This window comes from Trichoplusia ni, chromosome 9 (assembly GCF_003590095.1).
Source record: "Trichoplusia ni isolate ovarian cell line Hi5 chromosome 9, tn1, whole genome shotgun sequence".
In the NCBI taxonomy this organism is placed as follows: Eukaryota; Metazoa; Arthropoda; class Insecta; order Lepidoptera; family Noctuidae; genus Trichoplusia; species Trichoplusia ni.
Window position 1 is genome coordinate 11,102,099 of NC_039486.1, and position 13,234 is coordinate 11,115,332.

The 13,234-nt window shown below is 35.9% G+C and overlaps 2 protein-coding genes across 3 annotated transcripts; both read right to left on the minus strand.

Annotated features, from left to right (window-relative positions):
• Positions 1-34: 34 nt before the first annotated feature.
• Positions 35-9,512, minus strand: LOC113497354 (myeloid leukemia factor). Of its 2 annotated transcripts, XM_026876883.1 has the most exons (8): positions 9,246-9,512; positions 8,906-9,075; positions 8,489-8,577; positions 7,947-8,049; positions 4,813-4,933; positions 4,376-4,585; positions 3,329-3,430; positions 35-2,136 (listed from the first exon to the last, which is right to left on the minus strand). In XM_026876883.1, the coding sequence occupies exons 1-8, from the start codon at positions 9,296-9,298 to the stop codon at positions 2,040-2,042; spliced, it is 945 nt and encodes a 314-aa protein (XP_026732684.1). In that variant the 5' UTR covers positions 9,299-9,512; the 3' UTR covers positions 35-2,039. The 2 variants fall into 2 exon arrangements, with proteins under 2 accessions (XP_026732684.1, XP_026732685.1); XM_026876884.1 differs by lacking the exon at positions 3,329-3,430.
• A 342-nt stretch (positions 9,513-9,854) lies between these two features.
• LOC113497352 (mediator of RNA polymerase II transcription subunit 15-like) lies at positions 9,855-12,899 on the minus strand. Its single transcript, XM_026876881.1, has 3 exons — positions 12,705-12,899; positions 10,223-12,365; positions 9,855-10,133 (listed from the first exon to the last, which is right to left on the minus strand). The coding sequence occupies exons 1-3, from the start codon at positions 12,773-12,775 to the stop codon at positions 9,993-9,995; spliced, it is 2,355 nt and encodes a 784-aa protein (XP_026732682.1). The 5' UTR covers positions 12,776-12,899; the 3' UTR covers positions 9,855-9,992.
• Between the last annotated feature and the right edge of the window lie 335 nt (positions 12,900-13,234).

The window sequence follows — 13,234 nt, forward strand, 5'->3', positions numbered from 1 at the left end:
CTAATCGGGACAAAATAAAATGAAACAAAACAAAATAAATGAAAATAATTATTTTTATTTTAAGGAATGAGCGATTCTTAGCGTCCAGCACCGTCGAATTTGTGCAGAACTATATAATTTAGTCAAACAAGAAATGGGAGGTACAGAAAAATACAGCCATTTTCCAGTAAGACGTGTCATCTTTGACAGCTGTCAAATCTGTCAACAATTCATGCGGGTTCGTATGCATTTTTGGTAGAAGTAACATTGTTTGATTGTGTCGCTTTATGTAGCTGCAATGGACAGACACAACATGTCTTAATGTACAATGGTACTTACTTATTCTAGAGATATTTCATATTATTTGTGAACTAAGTCTGCCTTCAGGAATCAAAGATATTGTGATTTACAGACACAAAATTTTGATCTCTCACAGCAAACATCTAAAGTCTACTTAAACCGTTAAAAATTATAATATCTATAACGAAATTTTGAATTCTACAAATAAAAAATACCAGTCGACCAAAAAATACTTGTAATAATTTTGACTTATATGTACGATACTTACAAACACTAATGAATTATAATTAATTATCTTATACAAGATATTACATATCAGATTTAAAGATGGATACTAAAATTACAGTGTGCATAATCTGAGATACCAAAAAGTACTGTTTGACATAAAGGTCGAACATGATGTCAATTTACTTGTCACTTGGTTTTTGTTGATAGTATTCAGACAACATAGTGAATGCAAAAATTTAGTTTTTTGTTGACACTGTCATTGTTATGATTTCACACACTTATATAGACGACGATTATCTTAATTACAACCTAATACTATTGTATGGAAAGTGGCATTACTAGAAAAAATGTCGTAGTTCCATCATCAGTCAAAGTGATGAACGACATAGGTTTTAAAAGAGGATATAAATACATTGGGGCAGTATAAGTTAGTTGCTAAGTAGTAACGCCACTACTGGGTTATAGACACTGAATTATTTAAATCAGACTATTTCTAAGATATAAGATGAAAATCAGGTGGGGAGAGTACATCGTATGGAATATTGTACAGAGCACACAAACGCGACTTCAAAACAATTTATTCAATCACCAAATACTCATTTTTCATACATAAGTAAAATTTCCAATTTCAAATGTTTCCGCCATCTTACGAAAACAGGCGCCATTTTGGATATTACCCGCCAAACTCGCGTCAGTGTGCTATGCCAATCACTGGAGCGGATATCGACATCGTACATTAAGATCTACTTATCTCATTCAACTAATGTCTACATGAAAATAATGAGACATGGTTTGCATATCACACGTGTCGTGTTCGAGCAAAAGCGTCCCAGACAGGCAGGGAGAAATAAACTGGACCAGAAAGAAGTAAACTTCAATGAGTACGACAAAAGTCAGAAAATGAGAAAATAATTTCACAGAGATACGAAGAAACAAAATATGCTATTGTTTTCATATTTTGGGAATAAATTAAGTTTAATCCTAGCCCGCCTTTATGTGTCTGCTATCAAAAATGACGCAAAGATTTTAACCGACAAACATCTAGCAAAATTATTCACAAATCAGTATCAAATCACTTAAAAATAACAAAACAAGTAAACAAATAGACTTCGAGGCAATAATTTCAGGCTATAAACTCAAAACTTATCTCTTGTTTAATCTTAATTAAATATCTTAATTAAAAACCTAACCACGATACGCTACCTAATAATAATCCGAATGGAGTACAAATCAACCAAAAAAATTGCACTAAAAAAAGTTAATTGTAAATAAAAATAAATTAGCCGTTGAAAATTTATAATTAATGAGAGAGGAATTTGTAATATACAATGTCGGATACATTCGAATGTTAAAGATGACTTAGACGGTGCGAAAAACATCGTGCAAGGCAGCCGTTGTTGGCGATGACATAATCATGACATCAGTTTTGTTGACAGACCTCCGTAGTTCTGTAATGTGTTGCAGGATATTTTTCGCATCGTGTAAATGGGCCTTTATTGAGTGCAGTGTCGTGGTCCGTGTGTGTGTGTCCCTTAGTGTTCGGGGTGCGGGTGTCGGTGTCCGGCCTTGTGGTGCTTGTGTCGGTGTCGCTGCGGCTGCGACCCGCCGTACACCTCGCGGACACTCGGGCTGAAAACACGCAAGAAATCATTAATTACATGGTAGTGTCACATAGAGGTGATAATTGATCGCTGTCTTGCAATGTTACTCGTATTCTTGCAAGAATGTCTTGTGCTATTTTTGGTGTTCTGCTTCTGGTTTATGTAAAATGGAAAACGTAATCAAGGCAATAATATGTAATACCTACCTAGCAGTAATTTAAATCGCGATACTTGTAAGCTTTTTGGAACTATATGTGTGTTTGTCAGTTATACATATTTACAAGTTAAAGCAATTTACAAAATGTGAGCTAAAATTAAATCACGCGAATATTCGCCTTATTAACCTTCATTCTGAACAAACAGAATTATTTTTGAAAATCATATTGAATATTTACAAACCTCTTTTTTTTTATTATGAGCAAGATACTACATTAAATATTTTATTTAATTGCGAAGTCCATGCACATAGAATAAAAAAATACGAAAATAGGAAATCAACACCTCACATTTGGATCCTATATACAAAATATAATATTAATAAAACAGTAACTCTCAAAAATAAAATAGCAATAAAATACAAATTCAGCCTTTGTATGAAACAAGAATCCAAGCAATTTTCATGCAAGAATATCGACCGCTTATAATTAAATATCCATGCTTAAAATTGGAGTTTTAGCAAATAATAATAACTATTTATCTAAAGAAAACTTTATATATAGCAATAATAATAGCCACACATATATATTTAATACGTTTTACGACTTTTAATAGTAGTAACGCCTTCTCCACAATCTGGAACTGATTGGAAAAATTTGGAATAAGTTTTGGGAAGTTGGACTAGAGTTTCACAATACTCTCTTTAGATTTAGACAAACTTATTCAGCGCTCACTGGAAAAAGGCAGTTGCAAGATAATCCTGTAGCTGCCTTTCAACTAAAGCGACACGTTTTATCGATACGACGAAGATCGTCCCTCACGAGTAACGACGTAATTCAATAGCCGACAAAACAAAATCGTTTTATTTGGAAGACAATTACAAGACTTTATTTCGTCACCAATGAGTACTGGTTATTAGGTACATCTTAAAAATCCCTACAATTAAAATATGCTGAATTAGTAGAGTAAAAGTAGGAAATAGTAAAAAAATACTAAATTAGTAGTGTAAATTATCGATATTTGTTTCCCGTTATTGTAGAATGTTTTCTTTTCTTTAACATTACCTGGTGGGCAACGTGAGTGGGCTGGCAGCTGTTCGTATGGGGCGGCGCGACGACGGCCGGAGCGAGGTCGAACGTCGTCCTGACGCGGACTCACTACTTGTACTGCAATAGATACCATGCGAGCTAACTACCCGGCGGAGAAGAGGGTAGACTGATACTTCACTTATAAATTATATATTGGGACTTTTTGTATTTTTTTGGAATTAAAGTTTCTGGTGCTTTTATCAATTGAAGTAATATTCTGGGTCATTAATTCCTCTTTGTTAAATAGTATTCAAAATGTTGGTTATATTATATAGTATCTAACCCATTGAGATAAGAAACTCTTATTAATATGGGTTGTAAGAAGGTATGAAGAAAAAAGAAGTTTCTATGTTATTTACATTATACAAAGTGATTAAAGTGTTCTAGATCAAATGATAGTGATCTAAATTAATTAATCTGTTAAATACAGTGTTATAAGTTGCAGTTTCAGCACCAAGTGTTTTGCATTACGTGTCAATCTAACCGCCTCTCCAAAAATACAAATGATAACGAAAAATAAATAATAATATAGAAAAAAGAAGCCAACATAAACCATAGAGATAGGCACACATACATGCGGGCAACTACATGGAACATAGTACCACACCTATTTATACATATGTACTTAAAAATAAAAAGGTGGTAATAGTATCTATAAGTAACATTTAATATATCTTGGACTAGCACTATAGGAGACTACTGATGTTGATGTTTTACTCATTCAAAGTAACAAAAGTTGCACATTTCTTTTTAATTACTTTGATTTCTCCCAATATCCTAACAAAATAATTGAATACCATTTGAAATAAGAAATTAAGCAAAACCGATCCAATAACAAAGCACTACATGATGTACCGTAAACCAAAGCTAAAATACATCAACTACAGCAGAAGTGTACAGCACTGTGCGATAAGGTTCTCAATGGTGTGACTGTACAGTACACAAATTGTGTGTTTCAACTAATTATAGTGCAGTGGCAGTCTGAGCTACATAATACTATTTAATGTAGTGGTGCGTACTCACTTGTGTCCCTGCAGGCTGGGCACGTTCAAGAGAGCGGGCGCGGCGTGTGCGGCGTGTGCGGCGTGTGCGGCGTGTGTGGCGGCGGGCAGCGCGGGGGGCGCGGGGGCCGCGGGCGGCGCGGTCAGCGCCAGGCGACGCTCCGGCCGCCGCCCGCACAGGGCCGCTTGGCCGCTGCGGTTGTGAGCAGATCCTGCTTTGTATTGGAACTCCCTGCAATACGCAACAGAATATTGTTGAAGTAAAAACCTTTTATTATGTTTGATGAAATTGTGTTTCCTCATTACATTTCATATTCATTAGGAAATCTTCATGCAGACGAATTATATTTTTTTGTTGAATACATAGATATTACTCTGTAATTTTTAACGACCTCAATTTAAAAGAGATTTAAACCCTTGAAAACTATATTTAATTTTATAAAAAATTATATAAAATACCTGTCAAACTCTTCGGCTTCCTCTTCTTCCAGATTGATGAACTCCTGACGTTCTTCGGCGTCGCCTGTGTAGTAGTTCTGTTCGCGCTCGATGACATGCGCTCTCTCGCCAATGTGGTGGCCTAGTAACAAAGAGATTAGTGTAACTAGATTGGCCGGCTAGTCTATTGGTTCCAATAACCACTGCTGACTGCTATGAAGGAGGTCGTGGGGTCGATTCCCACCCAGGACAATTGGTTGTCTGAAGGTGCACGATCATTCCTTCTGTGTGTATGTATTTATAAATATGAATATGTAAAACTGTGTATATTAGATGTCTGGTACTCATAATACAAGGTTTGCTCATTTTGAGACTAGGTAGCGTTGTGTGAAATTAAACGATAATGCTTGCCTAGATATTATATCATTTAGGCAAGCACTATAACCAATTATACGAAATTCAGGAACCAGTAACCAAATACGATGAACGATCACCGGAAACGTTTGCGTTTTGAATACCAGATAAGAACTCATAAAATACTACTAATTGTATAATACATCATTTAAATATCACAATAACATAGCACATTCAAGTTTCAAACTTGATTGTATACGAAGTACAGCAATAACGTTTTTGCAGAGCTTTTATGATGGCGTCACACGAAAATGTTATAAGTAGATAGATCTTTACTCTTATTATAATAAAAAATGAGTTTATTGCAAGAAAAGTCGGCTTACATTAAAATATTTACACCTCACTGTGTTCTAAATTTTGTTTAAGTAAATAAAACAGAATTCTCACTTATTCCATAGCATTAATTTGTTTTGGAACTTTCCAGAATACGAAAATAAGTCGAAAGAGGCTGGTGCATATTTACGTTTAAATACCAGACAGATTAATTTCGTTTCGCCACGTGCAATTTTGTGGCATTTGAGAAGGCAGTCTTATTGCTGTTATTTAGTTAAGTATTTGTAATTCACATGTGAGAATTTAAGATAAAACTGGTCAATCCCCCTGAAATCAGCGTCCCAGTGACTGAGCAAGGCGGCGTGTGCAACTAGAAGTCTCCTGCAGTCTCGTGGGTTTTCACTTGCCTTCAAAACATTTTTTACTCACGACAAGACAAGATTCAATTTTTTTTTATTTGTAATATAAATCAGCAGCCAGCTGCTGGACTTTCGGTGTTAAGTGAACCTAAATTGCGATCTACTACTAAGTCTTGCTTATCACTCATCTAAGTCCCACTTCTCTTGGAATGAGGATAGCTTTAAATACTAGAAACGATATAGTATACTACTTTTTACGGTAATCGATATCAAAGCGGGTTATTTTGCTATAAGTAGTCGTCCCCGTAGAAATTTTTCATGGGCTCTGGAAAAAGGCAAGGGATCATGACGAACTCCTAACGGCTAAAACTAGTGGTTTTAGCCGTTAGGAGTTCGGATACCGTAAAGGCATATAGGACCATCATAAAACGTTGGGAGGGTTATATTATGGCACTATTTGAAATAAGTTTCTTCCCGTCTTACGTTCACTCACGAAACACTCATATACAATACTCCTAGACAAGAAATTCCTCAGACACACACAAAAACATCGCCCACGCCTATTTTAGCTGTGATCAAAGTATACAGGCAGTTAGCTCACTAATATATGAACATACAGTGAAAAAAAACTATCGAATTGCGTCATAGGTCTAATAATACACAGATGAATGACTTCAGACGAGGTACAATTAGATACTGGAAGAATACAGGTAGATCACAAATAAGACAGGCAGTAATCCAGATAGTTCAGAAGACAAAATAATATATATTACCACATAATATTATGTTTACTACTTTTATTAATTTAATGTCATTAGCTTCATCACATTAAATACAATTTTTATTTTCCAGCATCTTCTGAACCTAAATTGTTGAAATTTCATAGATGCCTAATTTCGGTTCCCATGGTAATAAATGTTCATGATCCATATCATAAAATGTATTTTAAACTTGATAAAGAAACATACTTCGTGCAATAGTGATCAACCAAGGAAACTAGTTGAAATACTGAGCATCTATAAGAATATGTTTACTGTGGTGTAGTAGATTGGTTTTTCTGAAATATATTTCGTCGTAAAGTTGGCTTGACGTGATGTGTTCCGTGACCGACGAGCCAGAACGCATATAGGTCGGGATCTTGTTCCGGTAGTCAGAACAACAAATATATCAGATTGATTTATTATTGGTCATGTGAGGAATAATTACGACTTAAATACTAGCAAATTGGCACAAAGTTTTCAAGAAAAGACCCTGTTATTGAGACAAATTTTGACTTTGAAATTGTGATACAAAAACTTGTATTCATTCCTACTTTGACTATTTTTTTATTTTTTTTTCGCCAAAATTGACTTAAATTTAAACTGTGTATAAAAGAATTTCAGAACCAAAAATGCTAATTTGAGCTTCACAACAAGTATATTTAGCAAGTAGTGTATTCAAGTGGGTGAGTGAGTAATGTTCAGAAATTAGCACTTATGACAAATAGCCTAGTAATTAGCGAAAATAGAAAAGATAATTTTACAATTCGATAATCTTGAACAAGTTAGAGTACATTTTTCATGTGTCAATGATCTTTTGTTGTCATAATATAGTCTAATATATCAAGTTAATAGTGTTGTTAATTTTTTTAAGCTCATGATTTTTTAGCCTTTCCATTCAAAGGTATTTTTTTACCAAACAGATCAATTTACACCCATAAACTGCTTTAACGGAAAAATGTAACCACCAGAAAACATAGATGCATTACTTGATACAATAAATGGCTATGTGAATAAATACATCACAATTTGCACTATAGTAAAATGTATTGAAATCCAGCATCTAATGAGCTCAGCTTCTATAATACTGATCAAATTCTTTGCCATGAATGTGCAAAGCTAAAATAAATAAATCAAGAGTTTACAAAGCATTACACATTAATTACATAATCGCAGCAGAGCTATGCAATGTCATAGAATATTAGAAAAATTACTATTTATAGCATTAATTACATAATTTGTATTAGTTTTGAAACTGTCTTGTAAACTCCTTTTTAATTTACTCAATCAATTACTTTCTTAGCTAACCATAACAACCAAGAATCATTCAGTATTTATAAAACTAGCTTACCGATGGCCATCTTCTTGGTGCCAGTGCGAGAGTCCTGCATGGTCTTGCAAGTCTCCTTGATGCCATGCGGGCCAATCTTGGTGCTGCTTGTTGAACTGTATACCTGCAATATTAATGTTTCATTAAAATCCTATTACATTTATAATAAATAATTTGATATGATGCTATGAGGAATAAATAGAAAGCACAAGGGTCTGACTGGCAAAATTAAATATCCTGAGAGGGCTTGATTCACATGAATTTTTAGAAGATTCATTAGGAGACAAAGGCAAGTATATACCTGCCTCATGACACAAATAACATATTGCCCTTAGAGAATGCCAAATTGGCTAGAAAAAGAATTTCTGAAAATACTTTTTTAATTTGACTTACATTTTGTTTGTAAGGGAATCTCCTCTAACATTATGTAAAAACAGGATGGAATGGCTGGACTCACTGCCTGCAAAACCACTCTGTACAAAAGGCTAACTGGAGCCTTAAGGTAAGAATATGAGCCACCACCAAGCAACAAAGTAAGATATGTAATTAGAATGTTTAGATACCTGTGGTTTGCCGTTAGGTCCGCTTGACAACACAACAGTGCTGCTACTGAAGGAGCTGCCGGCAGCATGCATGTTGCTGCCATCCATATCTACAGAAATATCAAGTATTCATACTTTGTACATTTACAAAAGGACTTTCAAGTTATAAACTCTCACAAATTTTGATTATAATATATGAATTATAGATTGTAAGGAAATATAGATGCAGTACTCTTATCTGCAAATTACAAAATTATTGTTTTAGAATAATGTTTTTAAGCGAAAATCATAGAAAGTAAGTATTGTATAATATTAGAAGCTCCTGGAATGGTATGGTAAGGGTTGTAATTTGTGATTTCGATATTTGTTGTTATTTTATAATCTTTTATTGAACCCACATACGGTGGATATATGCCTCAGGAACAAAATAAAACTTACCAGTGAAGAGTCTGTTCAGTGTTGGCATTTGAGGCATAAAGGGCATCATGGCATTGCCGCGACGCGGGCCCATGATAGCCAGTGGGCCTTCGCCTCCCAGCATGCCGAAGGGATCCGAAAACAACGAATTCATCATGTTGTTCATTTGGCGCATGTGCCGCATGTGTGATCTATAAACGATACAACTATCATCAAAATCATGCGTCGGCATGACCATGTTTTACGCGCAATTTGAGCTTCCAAAACGGTCGACTTGGAAATTATAAAGACTAAATTTTTTACATATACTTCAATATTGAATAAAACTTGTGATTATGTTAGCTGAAGCTTTAAACCTTACCCGAAAAACGGATCATCCTCCACGTCGGCCATCAACGATCCGAACAGAGACATCTTTAGACTCTCTAAAATCTACAACGCTTTAACAAAATTCACACGAAGCACTAGAACTGTATACAACTACTTCAAAACACCACTTAAATAATGTTCACTCTTCGCTCGCTAATTCGTTGTTGATTTAAAATCACCTCGAATTGATCGAAATCTCTAGCAAATCGCAGGCACTTGATTTCAACACTCAACAAAACTATTTTTTCCGGAACGTAGCCATAGAGTATATAGGTATAGGGACTGTCTGGCAGTATCGATTTTTCGTTTCAACTAATTAGGCGATTACAGTCAATAAGATGGTATTCTATTGAATCCTACCAAAATTAAACTTTTTTTGGAAAAGAATGAAATATGCACATTGAAGTGCACAAAAGGTTTGTTTATCAAGAGCCTTTCAAAACGCTGCAACATACACCAAATATTTCTTTTTTATTTCATGTTTCGTAAATAAAGGAAAGAATTGATTAAATATAATTTATTAACATCATTATTTTTGTTTTATGACATTGTAGACATATAACATTTCATTAAGGATTCGATAATCGCTCAATTTCCCTTACCGATCACTAAAACATTACCACGACAATAATTTACTGACACTATTACTTTAAACATATCACATTGTAAAAATTATTAAAATTATACAAAAACGTAAATATTAATCTTGTAAGTTACTCCAAGAATATAAGATTATTAATTAAGCTTTATGTCGAAAACGATACCCTGTTGAATAGGGCGCAGGAGTCGCTCCGTGAAAAGTCCAAGCAGCTGAAGTCGCATACTGGGTGTAAGTCTGATCTTGTAAGCCATTTCGAACTTTAGAAACAAAAGCGGGTTTCTAAAAAAAATAAAACATTATCATTTACGTTATTCCGTAAATAAATTTTAGGAGGCCCTTTTAAAATAAAAATTAGTGGCAAATGTTACCTTTTCCGTATCTTCAGTGGGTTTATTATTAGTAGCTGGGACATCTCCGACTTGATTCGGCCTTGGATCTCCTTTATAACCAACAGTGTTATTAATTTCGATATTATTAGCTGCAGTATCTCCAGCAACTCTTTCGACAGGGACGTGGCGGGGTGCATTTCCTTGAGGAATATTGAGGTGGCCCTCAGAATATGAACCTCCATGTTCATTTGGCCTTATATTCTGTTGCGTATACGAATGGGAACCTTTATATTGGTTATAGAGATGTTGCAATTGGCTTCTGCTAGGAGTTCGTCCAACAGGCTTATTTCCCATAAGAGAAGTCTTGCTTACAGTATTCTTGACATTACTGTATCGAGTTGCATCAATTCTATATTTGCTTGGTGCCGGTCCAGCACCTAACGTCTGTTGGGTATTAGGATCTATTGGATAATTATAGTTCTGAGCTGGCAACATCTCTATTGGCTGACCCAGCGTGTTATATTGGTAGTATCTTTGTTGTTTCATATTTGCCTGCATAGGTGGCATATTCTTTGAAGTGTCCGCGGGCAAAATAGGTTCCATAATCATTTGTTGCGCATTCGTTGAACCTCCTAAATTACTGGGCGGGTAGCCCTCCTGCCTAGCATTAGGACTTCCTGATCCTTCATAAACGGTTGGCAGAGACCCCCGGGCAGCTGTCACAGCGTTTGGGTTGAGCCCTTGTTGTTGGTCATATTGTCCTTGATACTGTTGCTGGGGAACTTGCTGCTGGCTTATGTTAGGAGCCCCGGTAAGAGCGGTATAAACTTGCTGCTGTGGGACTTGGTTGCTCTGAACAGGTGGTGCTACGGCATTGGCTCCTAGAAGTTGTTGTTGCTGAACTGGTGGAGGAATGATGTTTTGACCAGAAGCGTGACTAGCGGGTGGTTGATTAGCCTGCGCTATACTCGCAGCTGCCGTATTCGTCGCATTAATAACAGGTTGCATCGCTGATGCAGTAGGCCTATTCAATGGTTCGCCATTTAGTACTTTCTGCATAGTGCTCATGGCAGCTCTTTGCTGATTGGCTGGATTCATTTGTATAGCTATTGCCATTGGGTCAAACCCTAAGTCTCCTTGCATCACGCCAGGAAACATTTCATTAAACTTGGCAATACCCGCACTATGTTCGCCATAAGCGTTTCGATTATTCATCTGCTGGTAACCTGGACTAGCATTTGCATTAGTCATACCATGAGAACCTGGATTCATTTGGTTCATATTCGGTGTCATTGGGTTCATTTGGCCGTTTTGGGCTTTGACTCCAGCGTACATGTTTTGTTGCGACATGTACTGCGTGGTTGGAGTTTGCATGGGCACTGCATTGCCTTGTTCCATGCTACCAGAAGTATACTGTCCTGGATTTTGGGCAGACATATTCCCTACCATATATTGTCCTTGACCACCAGCCATGTTGGACCCCATTTCGGGAGATTGTGGGGCATTGCCCATTGAATTTCCTGGTCCTCTTTCATTTACATTAGCAGTCCTACCCGGATCACTCTTCATCATGTTGACTATTTGGGAACCCATCCCACCGCTCATTTGCCCCATATGGCCCTGGCCCATTGGCTGACCCATCTGTCCCATTTGTTGTTGATTACCCATATGCATACCGTTTGGATTTTGATTATCCATGTTCGTATTGCCAAAGTGAACGTTTGGCGAACGGTTCATATTTGCATTCTGATTACCCAAGCCTGGATTATGGACAGCCATATTTCCCATATTACCTCCAGTGGCAGCTGTTCCACCAAAATTTGGATCATTTCCTGTTAAACCCATTTTTGCAGCCATTGGACTATTCATAATCGTATTAGCAGGTGTTATCGATCTTAAGTCGTCGTACACTTCTTTCATAACTGGTTGCATTAAATTATGATTTAAGTAGTTGTACGTATCAGCATAGAGCTTCGGTGGGTTACATGAGCCCATGCAATGCCGAGGAGGTCCTGAGAATGGTTCCCCTGCTCCAGGTGCATTGTACCCATGACAGCCAAAGCCTTGAGAGTGGCAACAGCTATGCATACATCCCTCCTTTCCCGGGCCACCCATAGAATTAGGGTTGCTCATGGCATTAGAGTTGCCTTGATTAGCGTTAAAAAGTTTCCCCATACAGCCACTAGAAAATAAAGTATTCGCATAAATAAAGTATTCGTTCGTATTATAATAATTAGGATAGTGACATGCCGTATGCCACTGTGTTTAACATTTGTAATACCTGTGCTCATGGAAGTTTATCAAAGACAAGTGCTGATAAGAAACTCAAGAATAAGGGTCTACTTTCAACCACATCAAGACACATTCCCTTTTCGTACGACGATATTAAAGTAAGAAAAATAAAACATGGTGGATAACAATAAACTGTCGCTCTACGAGTCGCAGCTTGTTATTCATAAGAAACTTTTTATTCCTAGTTTTAGTATTTAGTCCTATCCAAATACTTAGTAATGCAACTTACCAATCAGCACTCTGCAGTTGATTTACGACATTACCCAACTCATTTAAAATCTTTTGCTTGTCTAAAGCCATCTTAATCAAATCAAACTTCAAGATTTACAAATATTTGTATACTTTAAATTTAATATAATAAATTAGTAACTTAACTTAAATTTTGGACATCACGAATACTTTTACAATGACAGTAAGTGTTTTGTTTCTATTGAGCTAAAAATATTTAATCAAATTTTAAAACGTCTATAGAAATGCCAGTAATATATTTATTGGAAAAGGTTTTACTCACTCCTACTTTAATAAAAGTAATATTTAATAAAAATCTAGGTTTCGTGTATCCGAACAGTTTTTAAGTTAGGGTGTTTTTACATGTTTCCTACATTGGAAATGTCACATAAAATTAGTGTTTTTTAATTTGAGTTTCATTCGTAAATAAGAATCCAGCTATTCTTTTGATATTCGGCTTTTCTAATCTGATGTTAATTGGGAAGTTTCTTTAAAATTGTAAACATTGTCAAACTGTCATGACCTACTGTA

What these genes read in the sequence shown, in the direction of transcription:
- LOC113497354 (XM_026876883.1), bottom strand. Translation starts at nt 9,298, where the DNA reads ATGTCTCTGTTCGGATCGTTGATGGCCGACGTGGAGGATGATCCGTTT. An exon ending in GAGGATGATCCGTTTTTCGG is followed by an intron (nt 9,076 to 9,245) that starts GTAAGGTTTAAA and finishes TATCGTTTATAG; the next exon opens with ATCACACATGCGGCACATGC. An exon ending in GAAGCCGAAGAGTTTGACAG is followed by an intron (nt 4,586 to 4,812) that starts GTATTTTATATA and finishes TGCGTATTGCAG; the next exon opens with GGAGTTCCAATACAAAGCAG.
- LOC113497352 (XM_026876881.1), bottom strand. Translation starts at nt 12,775, where the DNA reads ATGGCTTTAGACAAGCAAAAGATTTTAAATGAGTTGGGTAATGTCGTA. An exon ending in CAACTGCAGAGTGCTGATTG is followed by an intron (nt 12,366 to 12,704) that starts GTAAGTTGCATT and finishes TTTATTTTCTAG; the next exon opens with TGGCTGTATGGGGAAACTTT. An exon ending in CCACTGAAGATACGGAAAAG is followed by an intron (nt 10,134 to 10,222) that starts GTAACATTTGCC and finishes TATTTTTTTTAG; the next exon opens with AAACCCGCTTTTGTTTCTAA.